The sequence below is a fragment of the Arvicanthis niloticus genome, chromosome 2, assembly GCF_011762505.2.
Source record: "Arvicanthis niloticus isolate mArvNil1 chromosome 2, mArvNil1.pat.X, whole genome shotgun sequence".
NCBI lineage: Eukaryota > Metazoa > Chordata > Mammalia > Rodentia > Muridae > Arvicanthis > Arvicanthis niloticus.
Genome location: NC_047659.1, coordinates 12,099,698 through 12,120,991, shown reverse-complemented (window position 1 = coordinate 12,120,991; position 21,294 = coordinate 12,099,698). Strand labels below are relative to the sequence as shown.

General features: G+C 49.2%; 1 protein-coding gene across 11 annotated transcripts; it reads left to right on the top strand.

Moving 5' to 3' along the window:
- Nucleotides 1-670: 670 nt before the first annotated feature.
- Traf1 (TNF receptor associated factor 1) lies at nt 671-20,612 on the top strand. 11 transcript variants are annotated; one of them, XM_076928577.1, is made up of 11 exons: nt 671-873; nt 2,839-2,981; nt 3,517-3,658; nt 3,840-3,951; nt 4,376-4,523; nt 5,674-5,758; nt 13,120-13,185; nt 13,656-14,066; nt 15,392-15,569; nt 17,030-17,178; nt 18,217-20,612. In XM_076928577.1, exons 5-11 carry the CDS (start codon nt 4,402-4,404, stop codon nt 18,433-18,435), a joined length of 1,230 nt encoding a protein of 409 aa, XP_076784692.1. In that variant the 5' UTR covers nt 671-873; nt 2,839-2,981; nt 3,517-3,658; nt 3,840-3,951; nt 4,376-4,401; the 3' UTR covers nt 18,436-20,612. The 11 variants fall into 11 exon arrangements, with proteins under 11 accessions (XP_076784692.1, XP_076784695.1, XP_076784691.1 ...); XM_076928579.1 differs by lacking the exon at nt 671-873 and adding an exon at nt 1,280-1,360; XM_076928580.1 differs by lacking the exon at nt 3,517-3,658 and having other exon boundaries at nt 2,839-2,877.
- The last annotated feature ends 682 nt before the right edge of the window (nt 20,613-21,294 follow it).

The window sequence follows — 21,294 nt, the reverse complement described above, 5'->3', positions numbered from 1 at the left end:
CCATGTCCAAAACAAAAGCCCAGCCTGTAATATCAGCACTTGGGAAACTGAGGCAGGAGCATGGCTTAAAGTTTGGTGTCTGCAGGGATACTCGGGAAGACCTTGTCTCAAAACAAACAAACAAACAAACAAACAAACAAATCCAGTTAGAAATCAAGTGAGGAGCCCAAAACAAATTAACCAGATAAAGAACCACTCAGTGACTGTCAGACCACGAGACAGTGGACATCTGAATACAGATGGTGCCCTTGTCAGATTGCTGGTTTGCAAAAATCACACCATTTTGTTTGTTTGTATCTTTAAACTAAACTTGTATCCTGACATTAAATTCCCTAACTTTTTGGATTAAATGTGTGTGTGTGTGTGTGTGTGTGTGAGTGTGTGTGTAATACTATGTGTGTCTAGCTTAAAAACCATAACCACTTCCCTGCTTCACCCAGTTTTTTTAGCGTCCAATGCCAAGATAGCTATACTATCTCACTGCCATCTGCACCGTTCACAGAGACTGGCAGAGCTTGCAGGGTGCTGGGCTCTTTACAAGAATCCACTGTGGTAAGGCTTGCTGCTTTTCCGCTCATGCCCTGCGGAATTTCAGGCTGGAGCTCAATGGTGTTTGTGTGCTGAGTTTATCTCCGGTGCGCAGCCACTGATCGAGTGCTCTAGGAGTTAACTAGCCCCAGGACCCCAGCAGAAGCAATCCAGCTCTCAGTTTCCTTGAGGGAGGAGCGCTCGGCCCGCCCCTAGCCGGCCTCGGAAGCCAGCCCAGCTCAGTCCCTCCCGCCTGCCCAGGCCCTGCTTCCTTTGGCTTCCGCCAGCCGGGTTCTCTGCCCCCAAGGACGCTCCCGCCCGGTGTGAACAGGAGGTGGCGCGCAGGTTGGTTGCCCGGCACCCGCAGGTTCCCCAAGTGCGAGCATCTGGATGCGAGTTCACTCTGCGTAATCCGCCAGGGAACTCAGCCCCTCTACCCTCCGAGCGGTGCCCTGGTCCTGAAGCCATCACTTCAATTCTGCCCTCAGCTCTGAACTCCTAATGTAGCTGAAGGAAAGGGGGCGGGCAGACAGGGGGTCATAGGCAGGCGACTGGACAGCATGTCCAGGCTATGGGCAGCATGTGTGCCATGGGATCCTAATCTGGGCACTGTCACAGAGACGTTTCAACTTGTGGGGTGTGGCCCAGGTGCGTCCCCAAAGACTAGAAAGAGGCTGGGTGGGACATCAGCAGTTAGATTCCACATTCTGGGAACCATGGAGATGGGAATGGGGGGGGGGGATGGGAGTAAGGGAGATGGAGGTGGGAAGGCAGTGAAAGAGACCCATAAAGAGCCACGGAGATGTTTTTACTCTGAAGGGTGTGAAAGAAGGTGCTGTCATAGAAGGGAAGGCTAGAAGCCCACTGGCCCGTTTCTGATAGGACTGAAACTAGGGCAGGCCCAGAGCATTTGACAGCGTGTGGGCCTATAATGGGGTTGAGTAAATTCCCTAGAGTTTCAGCAGCTGTGTGGACAATCTTTTTAAAACTTTTTACAGCAGCGTGAGAAGAGAGAGTAGAGATATGGAAGCGGAATGTGGGATAAGGGCTAGGCTCATTGTAAAGCAGGTCTGGGCTCAGTCCTTCCTGCCTCAGTAGCTGTAAGGTCTTTAGCAAAGCACTCAACTTAACCTGTGCCTTGGACCCCTCGGCTATAGAGTAAGGGGTCTCCAAAGAGTGGAGGGAAATACTGACGAAATGTTTGTAAAAGTACTTAAAACGAGGCTGAAAATGTGGCTCGGTAAGCAGGCACTTGTGTGCCTTGGGTTTGACCCCAGTACGGAGAAAAACAAACCACTTAACTGGCAGCACTGAGCCTGCTGTCTTACTCCATAGCCAAGTGGGAGTGTTCTAATGCCGATCGCAGGAGCTCGGAGATTTGGAGTCAGTGAGGGGGGAGGGAATGGGACAAGAGAAAAGGACCCAGTAGCTAGATGGAGCAGAAGGTTGGGTCCCAACAGGAGAAGAAAAGGACATGTGGGGTGCAGGGGTTTGTTGCTCAGGCTGAGGATTGGAGTTAAGGGAATGCCTGTCTGAGAGTAGGGAAGGAGATGCAAGAGCCTCTTTTCCAACAGCCGTTAGACGTTCTGGTATCATCCCAGGGACGGTAGACCACTGAGTTTACCTAGACTTCCTATCAGAGTCTAACTTGACCTGACCACCTGAGAGGCTCAAGGAAGCTGATAGATGCAAAAACACTGTCTAAGTGCAATCTGCCATCTTAAACCTCTTTCGTTGTGAAGAATAAGAAGGGTGTGGCCATCACCTGAATAAATTATCAAAAGTTTTGGAGCCTGTCACTTGGGCCAAGGCCTCTGCCACACCTTTGCCACTGTGCTAGCTAGCTATATAATTGCCAACTTGGCATGAACTGGGAAGAGAGTCTCAATGGGAGACTGAGACTCGGAAACATTGGGTTGGCCTGTGGGCATGAAGTGGGAGGTTGTCATAATTGAGTTAATTGATGCGGGAACATTCAGCCCACTGTGGGTGGCACCATTCCCTAGGCAGGGGATTTTAAATTGTGTAAGAGTGGAGAAACTGAGCTGAGTGCAAAAGAGCAAGCATCCATGCATTTTTTTTCCCTCTGTCCCTGACTGTGGGTATAATTTGACTAGTTGTATAGAGTCTTACCCACTCCATCAATGATACACTTTAACCTGGAATTGTAAGCCAAATACATTTCCTCTCATGTAGCTTTTTGTCAGGGTGTTTTATTACAGCAAAAGAAATAAAACTAGAACACCATCTCATTTGATCACCCTAGCAACTGGGTAAAATAGACATTTTTTTTAATCCCCCATTTTACAGATACAGAAAGTGAGACTCAGGCACATTGAAGACCGTGTGGTGAGTTGGGTGTGGTGAGTCTGACACGGTGATTCAGGCATGGTGACACATGGTGGTGCTCGACTTTATTCCCAGCACTTGGGAGAAGAAGCAGGCAGATCTCTGTAAGTTTAAGGCCAACCTGGTCTACATAGCAAATTCTAAGCCAGCCAGGGCTGCATAGTGAGTGAGACCTTATCTCAAAATAAATAAATAAATAAATAAATAAATAAATAAATAAATAAATAAATATTAAAATACCATGTGGTGGATCCTTGATCCCATTCCAGACCTGTCTGGACTCAGAGCAGCATGTATGCACATCTACAAGCCCTATGGCGGTTTGATTGGACTGAAAGGTATACAGAGGTCATTTTGTCATTTGACAGCCTGAGACAACCTGATGCTCTGACACACATCCCAGGTCCGGAAACGTCACCACGCTGCCTCCCTCTTACCTCTTCCATGTTAGAACAGCACAGCCCTGGTTTGGCTCCCATTGGTCCACCACAGGCTGTGCCTCTGTGAACCTCACACCTTGTTTCATTGAGCTATCTGCGGCTGCAGAAGGGTTGTAAGGATCGCAGGAGAAAGTCTGCCCAGCACACAGTCAGTTGTATGTTTTCCATGTTCTCGTTTCATGCACACATGGATCTCCAGTCTGATGGGCTGCTTAGAGCAGGTCTCATGCACCTGGACTCCTCTAGTGTTCTCAACAGGGAAGTGGTGGCTCCTGACCAGATACACAGCCGCCTATGACTTCCTGAGTGAGGCTGGGGAGGAAGACGCTGCTGAGTCTGAGGTGCGGAGGTCTTGGGCTTAAGTGAGGTAGGGCCCTGTTTGTTCATTTGTCACCGTCATGACTCATGTCACCATCATGACCCCACAGGCAGAGTGGGGTCATTGGAGGCCTTTCTGCTGCCTCTGGTTGCCTCAGTCATAGGCCCTAGAGACCACTTGTTGCAATCCATTTTTTTTTTCAGACATAGAGTAACCAAGTGACAGTATGAGAAAGTGACATTTTCCTGAGGCCACCCAGATACCCCAGAGGACCCAGAACTTGAATTTTGGACCCTAGGGATTCCCATCAGAAAGGTGAGCTCCATTGTCTCAGAGAATTCTACTTGTCTCAGAGGTACTAGGGAACAAGACCTTGGCCTCTCTACCGGGGGCTCTGGGAGGAGATAGGGGAAGCTAGCAGCAGCCTGTGGTTCTCAGGCAGAGGAACCGTGACTCTGTAGAACCAAGCCTACTCTCTTCCTCTGACTCTGTCTCTGATTCTTGCTCTTCCTCACTCTGAAAAACGTCTGGACACTCCTTAAAGTTTTCAGCTTCTGTCCAGGGGATTTTTTTAACCACAAAGGGTAATTCCTACTCCACCCTTACTGTGACTCAGCTATGACGTCGTACCACACAAGCCAGAGAGGAGAAGATAAAGTCACCAGAAAGGGTAGCCTGGGGCCAGAACCCATCTCTCTGTACAGACTCCACAAGGCTGATCCTCTGCTCTTCTTGACAGATCTTGTGGCCACCTGAAACCCCAGGATGGCCTCCAGCTCAGCCCCTGATGAAAACGAGTTTCAATTTGGTTGCCCCCCTGCTCCCTGCCAGGATCCACCGGAGCCCAGAGCTCTCTGCTGCACAGCCTGTCTCTCTGAGAACCTGAGGTGAGGGGGGTAAAGAGCCAAGGGCCGGAGGGAAAGACTGCCAGGGAGGAACCCCTGATGGGATTCTGGGCTGAAGGGAACTGATGACTGTGAGCAGGTAACTTCACCTCTCTGGGCCTACATTTCCACACTCTTTTCTTCTGAATACTGCCCCCACACAGAGGGCAGTGGCCGCAGAAAGCTGTCAGTCAGTCCAGTTACTATTAAGGCAGAACTTTAAGCATCATTTGACCACTTACTGTGAGGCCTGACTGTGGACCTTGGATGTCTGCAAGCCTTGATGTCTTATCTGTGAAGCTGTCTTCTGCCTCACACAATTGTTACAAGACTTCATCAATAACAATCCTAGAACTTCTTACAATAATGTGTGGGCCCCCGTGGCAAATATCAAACTGTGATAAAACAAACAAACAAACAATGTTGTTTTATTAAACCCAGTTAAAGGGGGCAAAGATACAGTGGGGTATACATTTATGCTTAAAGAAAAAATAATTGCATCAATAGCAGAATTAACACCCTGCCTTGAGCAATTGCTATGCACCTGCTGTGTTCCCTGTCCCCGTGCCCTCACACCAGCTTGCAGAGGTACAATCACTGCTCTGTTGCATAGAATGAGAACTCCAAAGTCTCCCAGAGAGATCAAGTCACCTTGCCTCCTGTGACTTTCCTGGTGAAGATAGTCCTAAATGGTCTTGAGCCACAAGCACGATCTTTACTTTGGGACATTACAGTGTAAGAATGTGGGGAAACTGAGTCAGTCAAATAAGAAGTCCACATTCGGTGACTAAGGGCAGGAGGCTGCAGGAGCAGGGCTGGAGGTTGTGGCCGAGGAAAGGCCGGGGGCAGAGGAGGAGGCCACAGCTGACAGGTTTCCTGGCCAGCCGATGCTCTGTGCTCATGTCAGGTCCCTTGACCCACACCCCACTGAAAACCTGGCAGAAGAGTGAGCAGAAGCTGACTGGAGCATGCGGGCAGGGCTCCAGCCAGAGCTGTGCTCTGGATTTGCCTTGATATCCTATGGACTTCGTTTCCTCACCGAGAAAGCCGTTTGGACACTCACTGTCAGCCAGAGCTATGTCCCATGGACATATGCTCCCATGGCAGCAAGGTGTGGTCCCTTATTTGAGAGACTTTGTTCATGTTTCCCCAGAGATGATGAGGATGGGATCTGTCCTAAATGCAGAGCAGACGACCTCCACCCTGTGAGCCCAGGAAGCCTTCTGACTCAGGAGAAGGTACGTTAGCATACAAGGAAGAAGGTCTGTCCATCTTTTGGAGATTGATGGGATGTCTCCATCTGTGTGGGAACCCATGTAATAACAGCCGTGTGCATGAGAAGACACATGGATCCCCGGGGCTCACTGGCCAGCTGGCCTACCCTACATAGTGACTTCCAGGCTAATCAGAACTTTGTCTCAAAAGAAAATGAAAAAAAATGGGGTAGCTGTCCCCTGAGGATCAACTCCTGAGAAAGTGGAGGGAGGGAGAAGGGGGGTGGCGGGGAAACTCAGCTAGGTATATGCAAAGCAAGTGGTTGCCTATGAGGCCACTGACTGGTGCGGCTCTCCTTTGTCTTGAGCCTACAATGAGTTTGCTTTATGAGCAAGGCAAGGCACTCACAGTGGTGACAGCACATTACCCTAAGACACCTGACAGGCTATGACCCTTTAACAATTGGAACCACCAAGACTAGACTAGAGCAGGGGTCTATAAACTCACTCCTGGACCAAATCCAGCCCACCTCCTGGTTTTATATGCAGTCCATGGGATAAGAATGGTTTGTATGCTTCTAGTTGATGGAAGAAATCACATTTAGGAACTCATGAAGATGCTAGAAATGCAAAGTCTCGGTCCACAAATAAAGTTTTATTAGCATGTAGCCACCTTCACTCTCACGTGTTATCTGTGGCCGCTTTCTCCCTACAGCAGTAGAGTTGAACACTCATAATAGAAACTTCAAAACCCCAAAGTATCTCTGGCCCTTGACTTGAGAAAGTCAGCCAGTTCCTGATACAGACAGAAGCCATTTTCAGATCATCTCTTGTGTGAGCCAAGCTGTGATTCCAGGAGTAAAAGAACCTTTGGAAGGGGCCAGAAAGACATACTTATTCAACACAGCCTTGAAATCTGCCCGCCCCCCCCCCAAGCTGAAAGGACCTTCATGGGGTGCCTGTGTAGCACAGAGGTTTTCCGATCCCACCAGCTCATGACCAAATGACAAAAGTATAGAAATATATTCAGTCTTATAAGTTCAATTATCTCTATTTAGAGAGTCCATCTTTACTCTGAGTGTTTCTTCCCTTTATATTTCTTTGTGGAAATGACATGAAGGTAGTTGAGAGTTTGTGGTAAATCTTTTATTAGATACAGAAATAGGATGGCAATCTTCATGCTAATGTCACAATTCAAGTCCCAAACAAAACTTGTGTGAGTCCAAAAGTCCAACCACATAGAAGCCGCTGCATAAAACCCCAGCCTCTTGGTTTACATGTGAGGAAGACACACTGGGACTTTCAATGTCAGAGCTCCTCAATGGCCAGCATCTCTGCTTGGTCATCCTCTCTGTCCCCATGCTAAGACAAATACAGGCTGCTTTTAGCCAAAGCTCCATCTAGCCTATAGATCCTCGGTGTGCAGGGATGGGTTTATGTCCCTTTGTGTGTGGCTAAAGGCAAAGTCTAAACTCTATTGCTCCCTTGGTAAAATGCTTGGAGATGCTAAGTTGGTTCTAGAAGGTTCTTCCCAGGACCAGTGACATCTGAGTCATAGGTCAACAACTGCCAGGGCTCCCCTTCCTCCTACCCATTGGTCCAGATGTAGTAGGGACTCCACACCTATCCCCTCTCCTTTGCACCAGTCCCTGACATTCAGAGAGTGCAGGGACTTCCCTCCCTGCCCAGAGCTGACTGAAGGGCTTTCCCTTCTACTTCTCGGCAGCCTCCCCCCCCAACATCTGGTGGACTCTCAGACAATAATAAGGGTCAAGTTCATTTCCACAGAAGAACTTCTGAGCCTCCCTGTTTGGCTGTCTTTGGCCCAGCTACTACATGGGAACAGACCTACTGTGAGCCTCTGTGCCCCACGTGTACAGCACAGGGAATGGGCTGTATACTTTCCAAGGCTTGTTTTGTCCTTTCCTCTCAGGAAAATTAAAACACACCACTTATATAAATGTTAGGTAACACTGGCCAGATATACTTTAATGCCACTTAATCTGGCAGCTTTAATATTTTCGTCTTTATCAAGATAAAACCCAGTACAAGCAGAAGGTTTGGGTGGAAGAAGCACCTGGAGCCAGGTCTCTTACCTAACCCATTTTTTTTTTTCTCCTGCCCGAGCCTCTAAGAGACTTGAGGGAAGCCCAGGGTTCTGCAAGGGCACAGGTTGAAATTTGCTGCCTCAGAATGAACAAAGTAAAAGGCTGGAGAGATGGCCCAGTGGTTAGGCTTGGTGGACCACAGGATAGTTACAGCAGGGATAACTCTGCTCCTGCCCCTGATGGGAACTTTAGGGGACTTTTGACCTAAGGAAAGTGACTAATACTAAGCCAGTCCTTTCTTTGCATGTGGTCACTTCCACGATTGTCTTTGTGTCTGAAAGTACTTAGAAGATAGAAACTGGGCAGAGAGGCCAGGCTGGAGAGTAGATGAGTTCAGTCCAAGGTGCCTATCTCACACACCCTCTCCACACCATCTACTTCAAAGCCTGTCATCATCATCCTGAGCCCATGATAGATCAGTATCTCCTTACTAGGGGCCCAGTTACCAACATAGCAAGCAAATATCAGAAGGTCAATGATAACTTAGTTAAGAGGGGCCTTTCTTGCCTGGAATGATCTTCCTGAACAATCGACAGTGGGGTAGGAGACAAACCAGGAGCTTGGGGCTGGGGAAGGGCTGGGCAGATAAAGGGTGCCTGCTGTGTGAGTATGGGGACCCATGTTCAAATTCCCAGCACCTGTGTCTTTTAAAAAAAGGCTGGGCTTAGCCATGCATACCTGTAACACCAGCATTGTAGAGGATAGAGACAGGAGGATCACTGGAGCTTGTCTACCAGCCTGGCTCTAGGTTCACTGAGAGACCCTGTCTCAAGGGACTGAGTCTCAAGGTGGAGAGTGATAGTGCAGGTATCTGATGTCCTCTTCTGCTCCCCATTGGCACCTGGGTGTACACATACAACACCACACACACACACACACACACACACACACACAAATCAGGAACTAGAAAATAACATTTGATTCTTTTTGCTGAGACCCCCAACTTCCACCCCCAAACAGGAAACTGTTTCTCTCACTTTCTTCTCTCTGAGGTTCGGTCAAGAAGATTGACTGTGGCTCACGATAATGCATGGCTTTTTCTCCAGCCTCAAATGACAGAAATTTAAGCCGTGGAGTCCAACTTCCAGTGTGTACATATAGCGGGCTCCTGCCAATGGGGTTATGTCTAGGAAACATGTGGCACTGTAAAGTGACCCCCACACCCATATGTTGGGTTCTGGCTACAGCACCGACTGCTTTTTTATTTGTGCTGAGCTGAAGCAGACTTCCTTTGAGGAAAGCCAGTCAGTAGCCTGTTCCTAGGGTCCCGGTGTGTGAGTAGACACTAATCATGTCTCTCCTGCATCTCTCCCCGTCTCTGTATCTGTGTTCTCTGAAGTGTGATAACCAGTGTGAACTCCCCAACTTTACACTCCTAAACCGGACAGTTTGCATCTATAATCTTGGCAATCCAGTGGCATCCTGATGGTCCCATTGATTTATTGATAGGCATTATATCAAGGCCCAAGGCAAAGAAGCTGCTGGTACCTAGACCTAAATCATGTGGGAAAGCTATTCTCCAATGTCCTGCTTCATTCACCGGTGTCATTTTCTTCATTTCAACCTCAAGTAGAAAATCAGCCCCAGATGCTTTATACATGACATATGAACCTGGCAGGAACAGTCATGGGAAACAAAGACTCTGTAGACACAAAGGCTCCTGAGGTGGGGGAGAGTGCCGTACTCCTGGGTGTACACAGAATAACCACAGGGGCCTTGTGAGAAGGAGACAAGCATCCTCAGGAGATAGGAAAGCAATGCTGACTCTAAAAATGGAGAGAAGGCCCACCAGACCAGGGCTGCATGCATCCTCCAGAGGAACATACCACTGCCAGCATGTCCTGGTAGACTTCTAGCCTTCAAAACCATGAGATTGTAAGTGTGCATTGTGGTAAACATGTGAGGTGTGTTTTCACACCAAGAGGCAACCACTACGAGCACATATGTATAGTCTTCTGATAACTGTAAGATGGGTTAGGGGTATCTCATTTTGCAGATGGGGAAACTAAGACATGGCAAATTAGTAACTCTCCCAATGTCATGACAGCAACAGTAATACACACACGCGCACACACACATGCACACGCACATACATCTATACATATACAAATACACATACACATATACATACAGGATGCCTCTGGAGCTCACACCCCAAGTACATCATAACGAACGAGTCATTGGTGACCAAAGCTGGCAGCCTGGCTGACCCTAGGGCCTCAGAAGATCTCTTGAGTCGCCCTGCCCATCTTTCAGCATTAGAGGTTATTCACCATAAGGTCCTGTGCATGCCTCATCATTAGGTGTGCCAGGCATCCACGAGCCCCACAGCAGGCTGCCCTACCCATAAGCCCTGCTTACCTGGGGGTACATCCCGCTGTGCAGGCAATGTCTGAATTCCAGTGTTAGCTGTTCCTCTTTCTTCTTCTTATCCATCTGAGCACTGTCAGCTTTAAGCTAAGGGTGAGGACTGTGGATGTGAGGGAGTCATAGAACCTTAGAGGATCCTAGGTCAGATATACCTGCATCTGGTGTCCCTGAGCCACATATCAACAGTGACCTGTGGGAGACACTTCATTGAGATGGATTCCCAGATCCAGTGTGTCTCCCTGACGTGGCCACCCTCTGCTTGCTCCCACAGAACATCTGTTTCCTATTCTTGGTTGGGAACAGCTTGTCTCTGCAAACAAAGGGTAGTAGGGCAGGTGGGTGGGGCTTTGCTAGGCTAGGCTCAGCATCCCAAACCAACTGCATGAGCCAGCTGTGAGAAAAGCAAGTCCTGTGACCTCCTGTCTGCTCAGCCTGAAGCCCTCTGGCTCCCCTCCTTCCCTCTTAATCCCCTTTGATTATTCTGTCAAAACAAGTTCTCATAGAATCAAGCTATTATTTACATGTGGAAAAAAATGTGCTCATTTTAAGTGTACATTTTGATGAAGTCCTGGTTAATGTACAAAATCAGGTGAGTCCCCACTGCCAAGATGACAAATGCCTCTGTCCTACAAAGAGCTGGTCATTCACAGCACACACAACCCCTCCAGCCTAGCATCAGGCAGTATGTCTACTGTCAGTCAGGACCACAATGCTTCTTCTGGACTTCTTCAGAAGGATGTCTTAGAGTAGGAGGTTTTTTTAAACACTTGACATCTTTCCTTTAACATAGTAGATTCAAAGTTCCTCCATGTTATAGCCAATGTTAATATTAATTCCCTTTGCTATCTGTAGAGTTCTGTAGGGAGTAGATACTTTCTGTGATCCATTTGTAGTCCATTTTGTGACCCCCCTGGCTGTTCCCAGATGGTTTTCAGGTTGGGGTACACCTGTTTCTTACTACTTTCCCCCACCCTTCTTTACCCCCTTTCTTCCACTCTTTCAACCCTCTAACATTAGAAGGGAGAGAGAAAAGGAAAAAGATCCCTGAATAAGGTCAGGGGAGACGTTTTTATTAGACTACTTCCTGCTGATTAGGGGTGTTAAGTTCTTTGGAGCAAGTTTGATCTTGCTGGCAGAATATCTCATTTCTTTTTCTTCTTTTATCTTCTTTGTGCATGACTACTTAACAAACCATGGCCAATAGCAACCAACCAACAACTCACCCCACCTCTCCGGGCCCTAGGATTTATATACCCTTTAAAAGGTCTCCAGAATTCCAAATGTCACACAGTATCAGAAACTATCTGCAGCTGGCAAAATCACACCTTTGCTAGAGCACGAGGGAAATCATAGTCAGTTACCTGGACAACCTGACAATCTGCGTGGGCATATCCCCACACCTGGGATTAAAATGAAAATATATTCTTATAATAGTCCTGTGTTTTCTTAAAGAAATCAAAATGCCAAAGTTGTCGGTACATTGGGATTGTTGTGAATTAAGTTGCTGTGTATTCACATACATCTCTGTGTAGACATGAGTTTCTTTTCCTCTTGATGGAATTCCTAAGAGTGGAGTATGATCAATTACGACTTGTCAGCAAGTGATTTAAGCAGGGCTTGACTTTTTATAAAATACTTCCATGGGGCTGGGAACACAGCCCAATTAATAGAATACTAATGTGGCACACAAGGCCCTGGGTTCAGTCCCCTGATCCTATACACCATGACGGATGCCACATGCTTACTCTTGGCATGCAGGAAATGGAGGCCAGAGAATCAGAAGTTCAAAGCTGGCTGAGTATGGTGGTTCATGGCCTAGTCTCAGCACTTGGGAGAGGATTTGATGACAGAGGCAGGAAGATTTCTGTGAATTTGGGGCTAACCTGTTCTTCATAGTGAGTTCCAGACCAGCTGGGGCTAAGTAGTGAGGCCTTTTATAATAATAATGAGAAGGAGGAGAAGGAAGAAGAAGAGAAGGAGGAAGAGGAGGAGGAGAAGAAGGAGGAGGAGGAAGAGAAGAAGGAAGTTACTTCCATAAGTTTTCCAAGATGTCTGTCCTGGCTGGACCAGCCTTGCTGTCCTTTAGTGTCAATTTTAGAGTTTTGGATTCTTTGAAAAAACACAGAGATATTATAAGAATAGGTTTTCATTTTCATCCCAGGTGTGAAATACGGGGCTGCTTTAGCTCGTTCCCGGCAGTTGTCTATGATTTGCCTCGTGCTCTCACAGGGCTGTGATTTTACCAGCTGCAGATAGTTTCTGTGTGATGCTGGGAACTCTGGGGACTTTTTAGACGGTATGTAAATGCTAGGGCCCTGAGAGACATGGCGGGTTGTTGGTTGCTGATGGTCATGATTTAAGTACTCGTGAGCTAAGAAGAAACAAGAAGAAATTAGATATCCTGACAGCAAAAATAAAACTTGCCTCAAGGATCTCAACCCTACCTAATCAGCAGGACGTAGTCTTAATGATAGCATCGCCCCTTCCTACCCCTGGCTTTATTCCAGAATCTCTTTCCTTTCCTCTCTATTCTTTTTTTGTCTCCTATCTAGTGTTAGGGGGGTGAAAGGGTGAAAGAAAAAAGAACCCACAAAGTAGCCAAAGGGCCACCTGCAGCACATCCCACTTTCATCTGCCTCTTCCTGTGATGTATCTGCTCAGCATTCTGAAGCTGGAGAGTGAGAGCTAGCTAGCTCCGTTTTGCTGTGTGTCTGTGTACAGTGAGGCTCTAGTCCTCTTTCCGTAGGACAATTGTGGAAGGGCTGAGGCTCCTGAAGTGAAACAAGGAGAAGGAAAAGAGTGGGTCAAGTCTCGCGCCTGGCCGGTTCTGGCCTTGTTAGCTCCTGTTGCTTTGAGTGAATCCTGGGGATGCCTCCCAGCCTCCAGTGACACGATTATCATTTCCAGGTTCACCCTGATATAGCTGAGGCTGAAATCATGTGTCCCTTTGCAGGTGTTGGCTGTTCCTTCAAGGTAAGTGACAGTATCAAATCTCTCCATGGTCCTAGACCCTGTGTCTCTCACTCTCCAAACCTTCCCAAAACACAAGCTACTCCTATGTTAATGAGATACCAAGCAACAAATCCCATCATTATGTCATTATTGCACCATGGGAAGTGGTTCTTAATGCCTCACCTAAGCTCTTGTTGAAGCATCAGTCAAGGGGCCCCCATGCACACCCCTCTCCATGGTCCTGAATTGTTGTTATGCTGAAGGGCAAGGCAAGATGGTCACACTAGTGATTGGATGCATGATGCTCCCTGTGGGCATATCTAGGGACTATATTCCTGCATATGACTCTACTTCACCTCTACTATGTACAGACAGCTACTTCCCCTTTGCTGGGATAGTGGAACTGGCTTTTGTTTGGTAGCCATGTCTCCTTGCTTGTCTCCAGGGTCTCCTACTTCTCTGTTTACTAAAGCCCCTGACTCTCTCATCAGGGGAGCCCACAGTCCATGCAGGAGCATGAGGCCACTTCCCAGTCCTCCCACCTGTACCTGCTGCTGGGGGTCTTAAAGGAGTGGAAATCCTCACCAGGCTCCAACCTGGGCTCTGCGCCTATGGCACTGGAGAGGAACCTGTCAGAGCTGCAACTTCAGGCAGCTGTGGAAGTGACAGGTGACCTGGAGGTAGACTGCTACCGGGCACCTTGCTGTGAGAGCCAGGAAGAACTGACCCTGCAGCACTTCCTAAAGGAGAAGCTGCTGGCTCAGCTGGAGGAGAAGCTGCGTGTGTTTGCAAACATCGTTGCTGTCCTCAACAAGGAAGTGGAGGCTTCCCACCTGGCACTGGCCGCCTCCATCCACCAGAGCCAGCTGGACCGAGAGCACATCTTGAGCTTGGAACAGAGGGTGAGTGTGATGGGCATGTTTTCAGAGTCAGCCCCTATGCCATTCCAGTCGTCTCGCCATTCATCCCGCTCAAAGCAGTTGCTGCCAGCCAAGACCATCTCCCCTGTGTACCAGGAACTAGTATTAAGACCCTGAATCAGGAGTTTGGGTTAAAAACCAAAGCCCCACTCTCCAATGAAAATCAGGTCTTCTGCTTTCCCTAGGAACTCTCCCTCCCCGGCTCCTTCCCTAGCTGTTCATCCCATTGTAGACCAGTGTCTTTGCTTATAGAATTCTTTCCACTAAGCCGTGTCTTCCCTGTATTTGTTCCTGGCTGTGCACTTCAAGGCCTGTGGAACAACCTGCATCCTCTTCCCCACAGCTGCTCTGGACGGATGGTCAGTGCTTACATCCTAGCAGACAGTTTCCTTCCATGCCTTTACCTGCTCGTCAGCGCATGGTGGGCTATGATGTCCTCTTACTCTCTGCTTCAGACTCTACAATACTCCACATGCGGACTGTAGTCCCAGACTGACTTGAGCTGGTAGTTCTCAATCCACCTCCTTTATTCCAGAGACTATACTTTCCACAATGTAGCCAGTCACTGATATTCTGTTACTTTAAAACAAACAAACAAAAAAAAAACCAGCAACATTGTCTCATTGTTTCCCATTTAACTCCACCTGCCTTTAGTTCCATCTCTACATAAGCTGCTGAGAAGAGGTGTCTCTCTCTCTCTCTCTCTCTCTCTCTCTCTCTCTCTCTCTCTCTCGGCTGAAGTTTGTTCTTTCAAACTTCTCTGGGTAATCTATTACAAGGTCCAGGCACTGGGCCCAATGGGCAGGCAGAACCTCTGTCTATACCATTTACACCATCACCTCAGTTGTACATGCCCTGTACATGCCCTGAGGGCAATGGGGGTTTCCATCTCACCAGACTTCTGGCTCCACTCTGGTAGCTGGGCACTATGCAATGTGTGAACAGAGAGGAAAGGAGCCCACCAGGGGGCGAGGGGGGACAGCCTGGACAGAAGGATAAAAATCGTTATCAGAGCTATGAAACACAGTGAGGGAGACCAGCCAGCTAGGACAATGGCTGGAGGTTTTACAGGAAGGGATATGTGGGCTGGGCTCCTGCTGGGTGACTAGGAAGTTGGTGGCCAGGGGAGCAAGAAGAGAAAGGGACTCCAAGCATGGGACAACATGCAGTACAAACACAGGCTCAGGCTCTGGAAGATGCTTAGTCAGGAAAACTTCTTTGGGGCAAATGCATTCCCATGCACCACTATCCCCTACTGTCCTCCAAGCTGGGTGTTGCTACTTCTGGCTGACCAGCCTTCCCTGCAGGTGGTGGAGTTACAGCAGACCCTGGCTCAAAAAGACCAGGTCCTGGGCAAGCTTGAGCACAGTTTGCGACTCATGGAGGAGGCGTCCTTTGATGGTACTTTCCTGTGGAAGATCACCAATGTCGCCAAGCGGTGCCATGAGTCAGTGTGTGGCAGGACTGTCAGCCTCTTCTCTCCAGGTGACTTCTCCTCTTGGGCACAGAGACTGGTAGGAGAGACAATGTCCTAGGGGGCCTGGGAGGCATGGGGTGAGAACAGCCATGCTGGGTCAGGCTGGGGACCTTGCCCGTGATTTGAAGGAGACAGAGACAGTGCCCTGATCCGTGGCTCTTAGGAGCACAGCGGCACCCCTCTCCTCTGGCAGCACCCCTCTCCTCCTGCAGCACCCCTCTCCTCCTGCAGCACCCCCTCCTCCTGCAGCACCCCTCTCCTCCTGCAGCACCCCTCTCCTCCTGCAGCACCCCCTCCTCCTGCAGCACCCCTCTCCTCCTGCATGTCACCTGCACTCTGTAAAGAGAAACAGAAGTCAGGTTCTTCTTGAGGCTGTGGGATGAGAAAGGGGCCTAGAGAGCCTAAGGTCAATGGTGAGAGTGGAGCAGAAGGAGGAACTCGGCAGGCAGCAATCTGCAGGAGGAGGAGGACCAAGTCAGGCACTGGGGTGGCTCTTTGTTTCTGGGTCCCTTGCTCAGAACAATGATTAAACAGAGTAGTGACTCAGTAGCTGTTATTATTCACTGATAACAAAATGCTCCTTTGTGTGTGTGTGTGTGTGTGTGTGTGTGTGAGAGAGAGAGAGAGAGAGAGAGAGAGAGAGAGAGAGAGAGAGAGAGAGTCTCTCTGTGTGTGTGTGTGTGTGTGTGTGTGTGTGTACATATAGATGACATACATATAATATTTACACACAGCTCTGGGTCTATTTAAGCCATACCATCTGCCAGGACCAGGCCATTCCTGGATGTGACATTTGAGAGCCTTGTCAAGTGCTTGTCCTCACAGCCTCATTTTACAGAAAAATAAACTGAAGATAAGGAGGTGGGGTCCCCAGCAGGGGCTGCTTAGATATGTGCAGAGCTCTGCCCAAGGATGTGCTACCAGGGAAAGAGCCCCCACAGGGCCCCATGCTTGGTCACTGAGGATGACGTGCCTCTTGGGGTCATTCCCAAGGCTTGTTAGCAGAAGCTAGAAGTGCCCTTCTCACACCAGCCTTCAGGGAGGGCCCAACTTTGCGGCAACAGAGAAAACTCAATGCTAAGATTTGGGACACCTGGGCCTTAACCCTAATTCTGTTCCAGGACATAAAACCTAGCCACTCCCCTCCCTGGACTCAATCTCTAGTTATTTGATGCTTGGTTAAAATGGTAGCTCCCATGTGTAACTGGGAGGCAAGCAGCATGGAACCCCAGGAAAGTATGAAAACCACAAATGCCAGTTCAACCCCACTGCTGAGTTAGCACTGTCAAGTGTGCGAGCCCCAGGGCTAGGCAATAAGAGTATGGCCTTCCTCAACTCTCTCCTAGAGAAGAGAGCTGGCCCCAAACCCCAATATCCTCAGGTCCCTGTCTGCTGAACCCCATCCCCCTCATCCACACTGCCCAGTGCTGCCCAGCTGCCCTGTGATGACACTGGCTTCACTTTGCAGCTTTCTACACTGCCAAGTATGGTTATAAGCTGTGCCTGCGCTTATACCTGAACGGGGATGGCTCAGGCAAGAAGACCCATCTGTCCCTGTTCATCGTGATCATGAGAGGAGAATATGATGCTCTGCTGCCTTGGCCTTTCCGGAACAAGGTATGGGCCCCAGAGAAGATGGTTTGGGGGAGGCCATGGTAACCTGGGTCGTGCTGACTTTAGCCATGGACTTGAGACCTAGGCAAGCCTCCCGTGGTTACTGTAATCAATATCTTTTTATAAAATGAAGCCAAATGCAAATCCTGTAGCCAAGACTCCCCCAGCCCTCTGAGCAGGAGCTGCAGTGTCTGGAACAGAGCACCCTGAGGAGGGTAAAGACCCAAACACTAGGCTTAGTGTCTAAAGCCCTCCCCAGGAATTCCGGTGCCAGCAAGAACAGCTTCAGTTGTTGATGAGAAGCAGTGTTTCCTGGGGTACCTTCAAGGGCTTGTGCCAAGGCAGAGTTTGCATCTTGCTTAAGTGATCCACTTCTCAGGGAGGTTACATGGTCTGTTCTGGGTACAACAGATGCTCCACTCTGCAGAAGCCCCGCCCCCAGCGGAAGTCTGCTTCTCTGCCTGGTCTTGGGAGGTCCCAGCTCGAGTTTCTGAGTCAGGAGCCAAGGCTAGGTGCATGTGTCCAGCTTCCATGTCAGTACATCTTAGTCTCAGCCACCAATGTAACTATGACATCAGATTCCCCACTGCTGTTGGCCTAGGGAGAAGTCTCAAATGGTTAATCCAATTCCCTAGAATCCACATCAAAAGCTAGGTACATCTCGTCATCCCAGAACTGAGAAGGAGGGGACATGAGGACCCCTGGGGCTTGCTAGACCTCTGATTTATACACATGCACATATACAGACACACACATATACACATACACACACTCGCACACACACACAGAATTTCCACTTACTTCCTGCTGTGTGGGCCAGTGTAGGACAAAGCCTGAAGTTGTCATAGTACCAGATGTTCCTTCCACTCCCTAGCACAGATGTGAAGTCCTGACATTTCTGCCTCCACCCAATGTGAACTAAAGGTCAGAGGCATAGCCCAAGCAGTGATCATGGAGTCCCTCTGACCCCAAACACTTGGCTTCCATGAGGAATAGTGCCATCCTCTGAAGCCCGGCCCTCCACCTGCCCCCACCCTACAGGTCACCTTTATGCTACTTGACCAGAACAACCGTGAGCACGCCATTGATGCCTTCCGGCCTGACCTGAGCTCAGCCTCCTTCCAGCGGCCGCAGAGCGAGACCAACGTGGCCAGTGGCTGCCCACTCTTCTTCCCCCTCAGCAAGCTGCAGTCACCCAAGCACGCCTACGTAAAAGATGATACAATGTTTCTCAAATGCATTGTGGACACTAGTGCTTAGGGATCGGGGATGCCGGCATCTCCTGATGGGAACCAGCTTAGACTGGGGGACTTAGCTAGACAGCCAGGCCCTGCCCTTGGAGCCCACAATCCAGGACAAGGATGGGCCGAGGCTGGCATGACTTGAGCGCCACAGCATCTTGGCTGTGGCTGCTATGAGACTGAGGAACTTGAGCTGTGTGTACGGACAGTGGAGGAGAAGATAAAAGTGCTCTCTTCACACAGACTACACAACACCAGGAGACCAGCATGCCAGCAGGGCCGGAATGTTGAGACCAGCTTAGATCAGGATGAAGCGAGCCTGGCCTGAGGCATGGACATTGAGCCGAGGCTGTGGGGCCTAAGTGGAGGGGCACTCCTACTAGGACATTCTCCGGAGGTCAGGGTATAACTGGGAAAATGCCCCATCTCTTTGTTCAGACTCAAAAGTAGGACCACAGGGCAGAAAGAAGGGTCAAACATTAATGTGAATTTAACCTGTCCTGGACTGAGTTCCTATGTTAACAGACATGCAAACAGGTATACCCAGAAGCTGTTCTGGGAAATGCTTGCTTGCTGGAATTAAAGATCTCTGATGTTTTTACAGACAAAACAAACAATAACCAAAGCCTTGAATTTCGAGCTTCCTGTCCCTGGTGAGACTACACTCACAGAGGATTCTGGGGAAATACCCAGGATCCTCATCCCCTTTCAGCTCCCCGTTCACCTAAACCTCTAAATTTAGCAGCCCCATTACCCAAAAGACAGAAGCACACCCAAGATCTGGCCATGCGTGTCTGGGGCTGGTGTCCAACACACACACAGCACCTTCATGACTGCTCAGAGTGCCCAGCCAACGGGGGACTACACTGCTAGGGTCTGCCATTCCTCCATCCATGTATCTTCCTCCCTTCCCCTCTCCTCCTCCTACTCTTCTTCCTCCTTCTCTTTTCCTTCCCTCCACCCCCCATCTCCTTTAACAAGTCTCAGGTAGCCCAGACTGGTTTCAAACTCATCACATATCAAGGATGATGCTGAGTTCCTGATTCTCCTGCCTCTAGCTCCCGAGTGCTGGGATCATAGGTGTGTGTCAACCTGCCTAGTTACATGAGGTGCTGGGTTCAAACCCAGGGCTTCCTGCATGGTGGACAAGCACTCTGCTTAGCTGCATCCCCACGCCTTTAATGGCGCACTTCTGATGGGAGGAGATTGTCGTCTTTGCACAGTGTAAGAGGCACTGTGCTTTCAGTGAAGCGTTGCAGACAGCAGTGTGTGTGTGTGTCGTCTATGCCTAGACACTGCAGAGGAAACAATGAGACATGCAACTCACTCTCCTGACTCTTCATCGGGAAGCCCACATGGTGATAATTATCATTGAAAGTTGAATGGTGGGAAAAGCATAGAATCCACTGGACAAATGAAGGGAGGCTTCATGGAAGAAGAGAGCCTCAAACCAGCCTGAAATATGTTAAAATACAGAAGATCTGGGTGTGGAGGAGAGAACAGCCTTAGAGGGATGGGATGTGTCTCGGCTGCAAGCAAGGGCTGGGTGACCAAAGGCTGGACCAGCCAAAACATAGATAAGCTAACTGGCCAGAACACAGAAATCATCATATTGGAGCTCTCGCACACCTGCAGGACCCTGGGCCTGTTAACAGAAGGGTGAGACAGTGGTTGAGACAGACAGATCATTTATCTTCCAAAGAAGCCCTGTGTTTTCTCTTCCAGGTGACTGGGGGTCAGGGAGGCAAGCTGCTGGCCAATCTCATTTCACTGGGTTTCTTAGCCACCTGCTGAGGTGCACAGTGAAATGAGATTGCACCCATTTGCAGATGGGAAAGCTAAGGCCAGAGCAACCATGGCAAGGAAACTGGCCTTGCAAACCCTGTCTTCAGGGTCCAATCTCCCTCCCAATGTCCCTCCAGTGACACCTCCAGCCATGACATGGTTGGAAGGCAATGGGTCCTTCACACAGTCTGAGAGCCAACCCTGCATTTGCTCAGAGGCCACATTGTCCAGTCCACAAGTGACCCACAGACAACGATAAAAAGTGGGAAGAACTGATTTGTGCCTTTGACTGTGAGGTTGTATGTAGACGAGAAACACTTGTAGAAAAGCCATGAAGAAAACACCAGGCAGAAAAAAGTTACCGTGATCCCAGAGACTCAAGGGCACTCCTGGGGATACTTTAGTATGTTTTCTTGTCTTTTAAAAACAGTGCTTCACGGGTGAAGACATCAGCTCAGAGAGGTCAGGCAGTTTTCTCTAGGGCAAACAGGCAATAGGCAGATCTCTGCTTCTAGAGTCTGAAGCTTACAACTCACCGTGGTACCCTCCCCAGGGACTTGGATGAGTGGTAGGACATCAAATAGGAAGTGGCATGCCTCCTGGAACAGCTGCCAGCCCTTCGGGCTCCCTCTCCAACAGAGGCGCCTTTTGCTTGCAGCACTCTGCCTTGGCGGGGAGGCTTCTTGGGTGGGATCCCCTAATGACCCTGCGCCAGAAGCTGGATTTCATTTGCCTCCACATCTGGGGCGTGCATGCACACACATGTATGTATTTAAGCAGAGTGCACGCATGTGGTACAGATGGGATTTAGGGCGCATACCAGGGGGAGCTGGGTATTATAGTCACCTGGGCCATTGGCATTCTGCTAGGAACTTTCCTCAAGCCCCACCTGTCTCAAGCTTTTTCCTCCTGGAAAAGTCCAGAGAGTTGCAGTGCTGACAGGACCAGCCAGAAACCACTGAGGAGCAATAGGAAGATCCAGAGTGGGGCAGACACTGGACCAGGCCACCTACCAAGTCGGGAGTGTTTCCTCTCCTCCCACAATACCTACACCCTCAGCTTCCCACAAGCCAATGGAGCAGTTAGATCCATT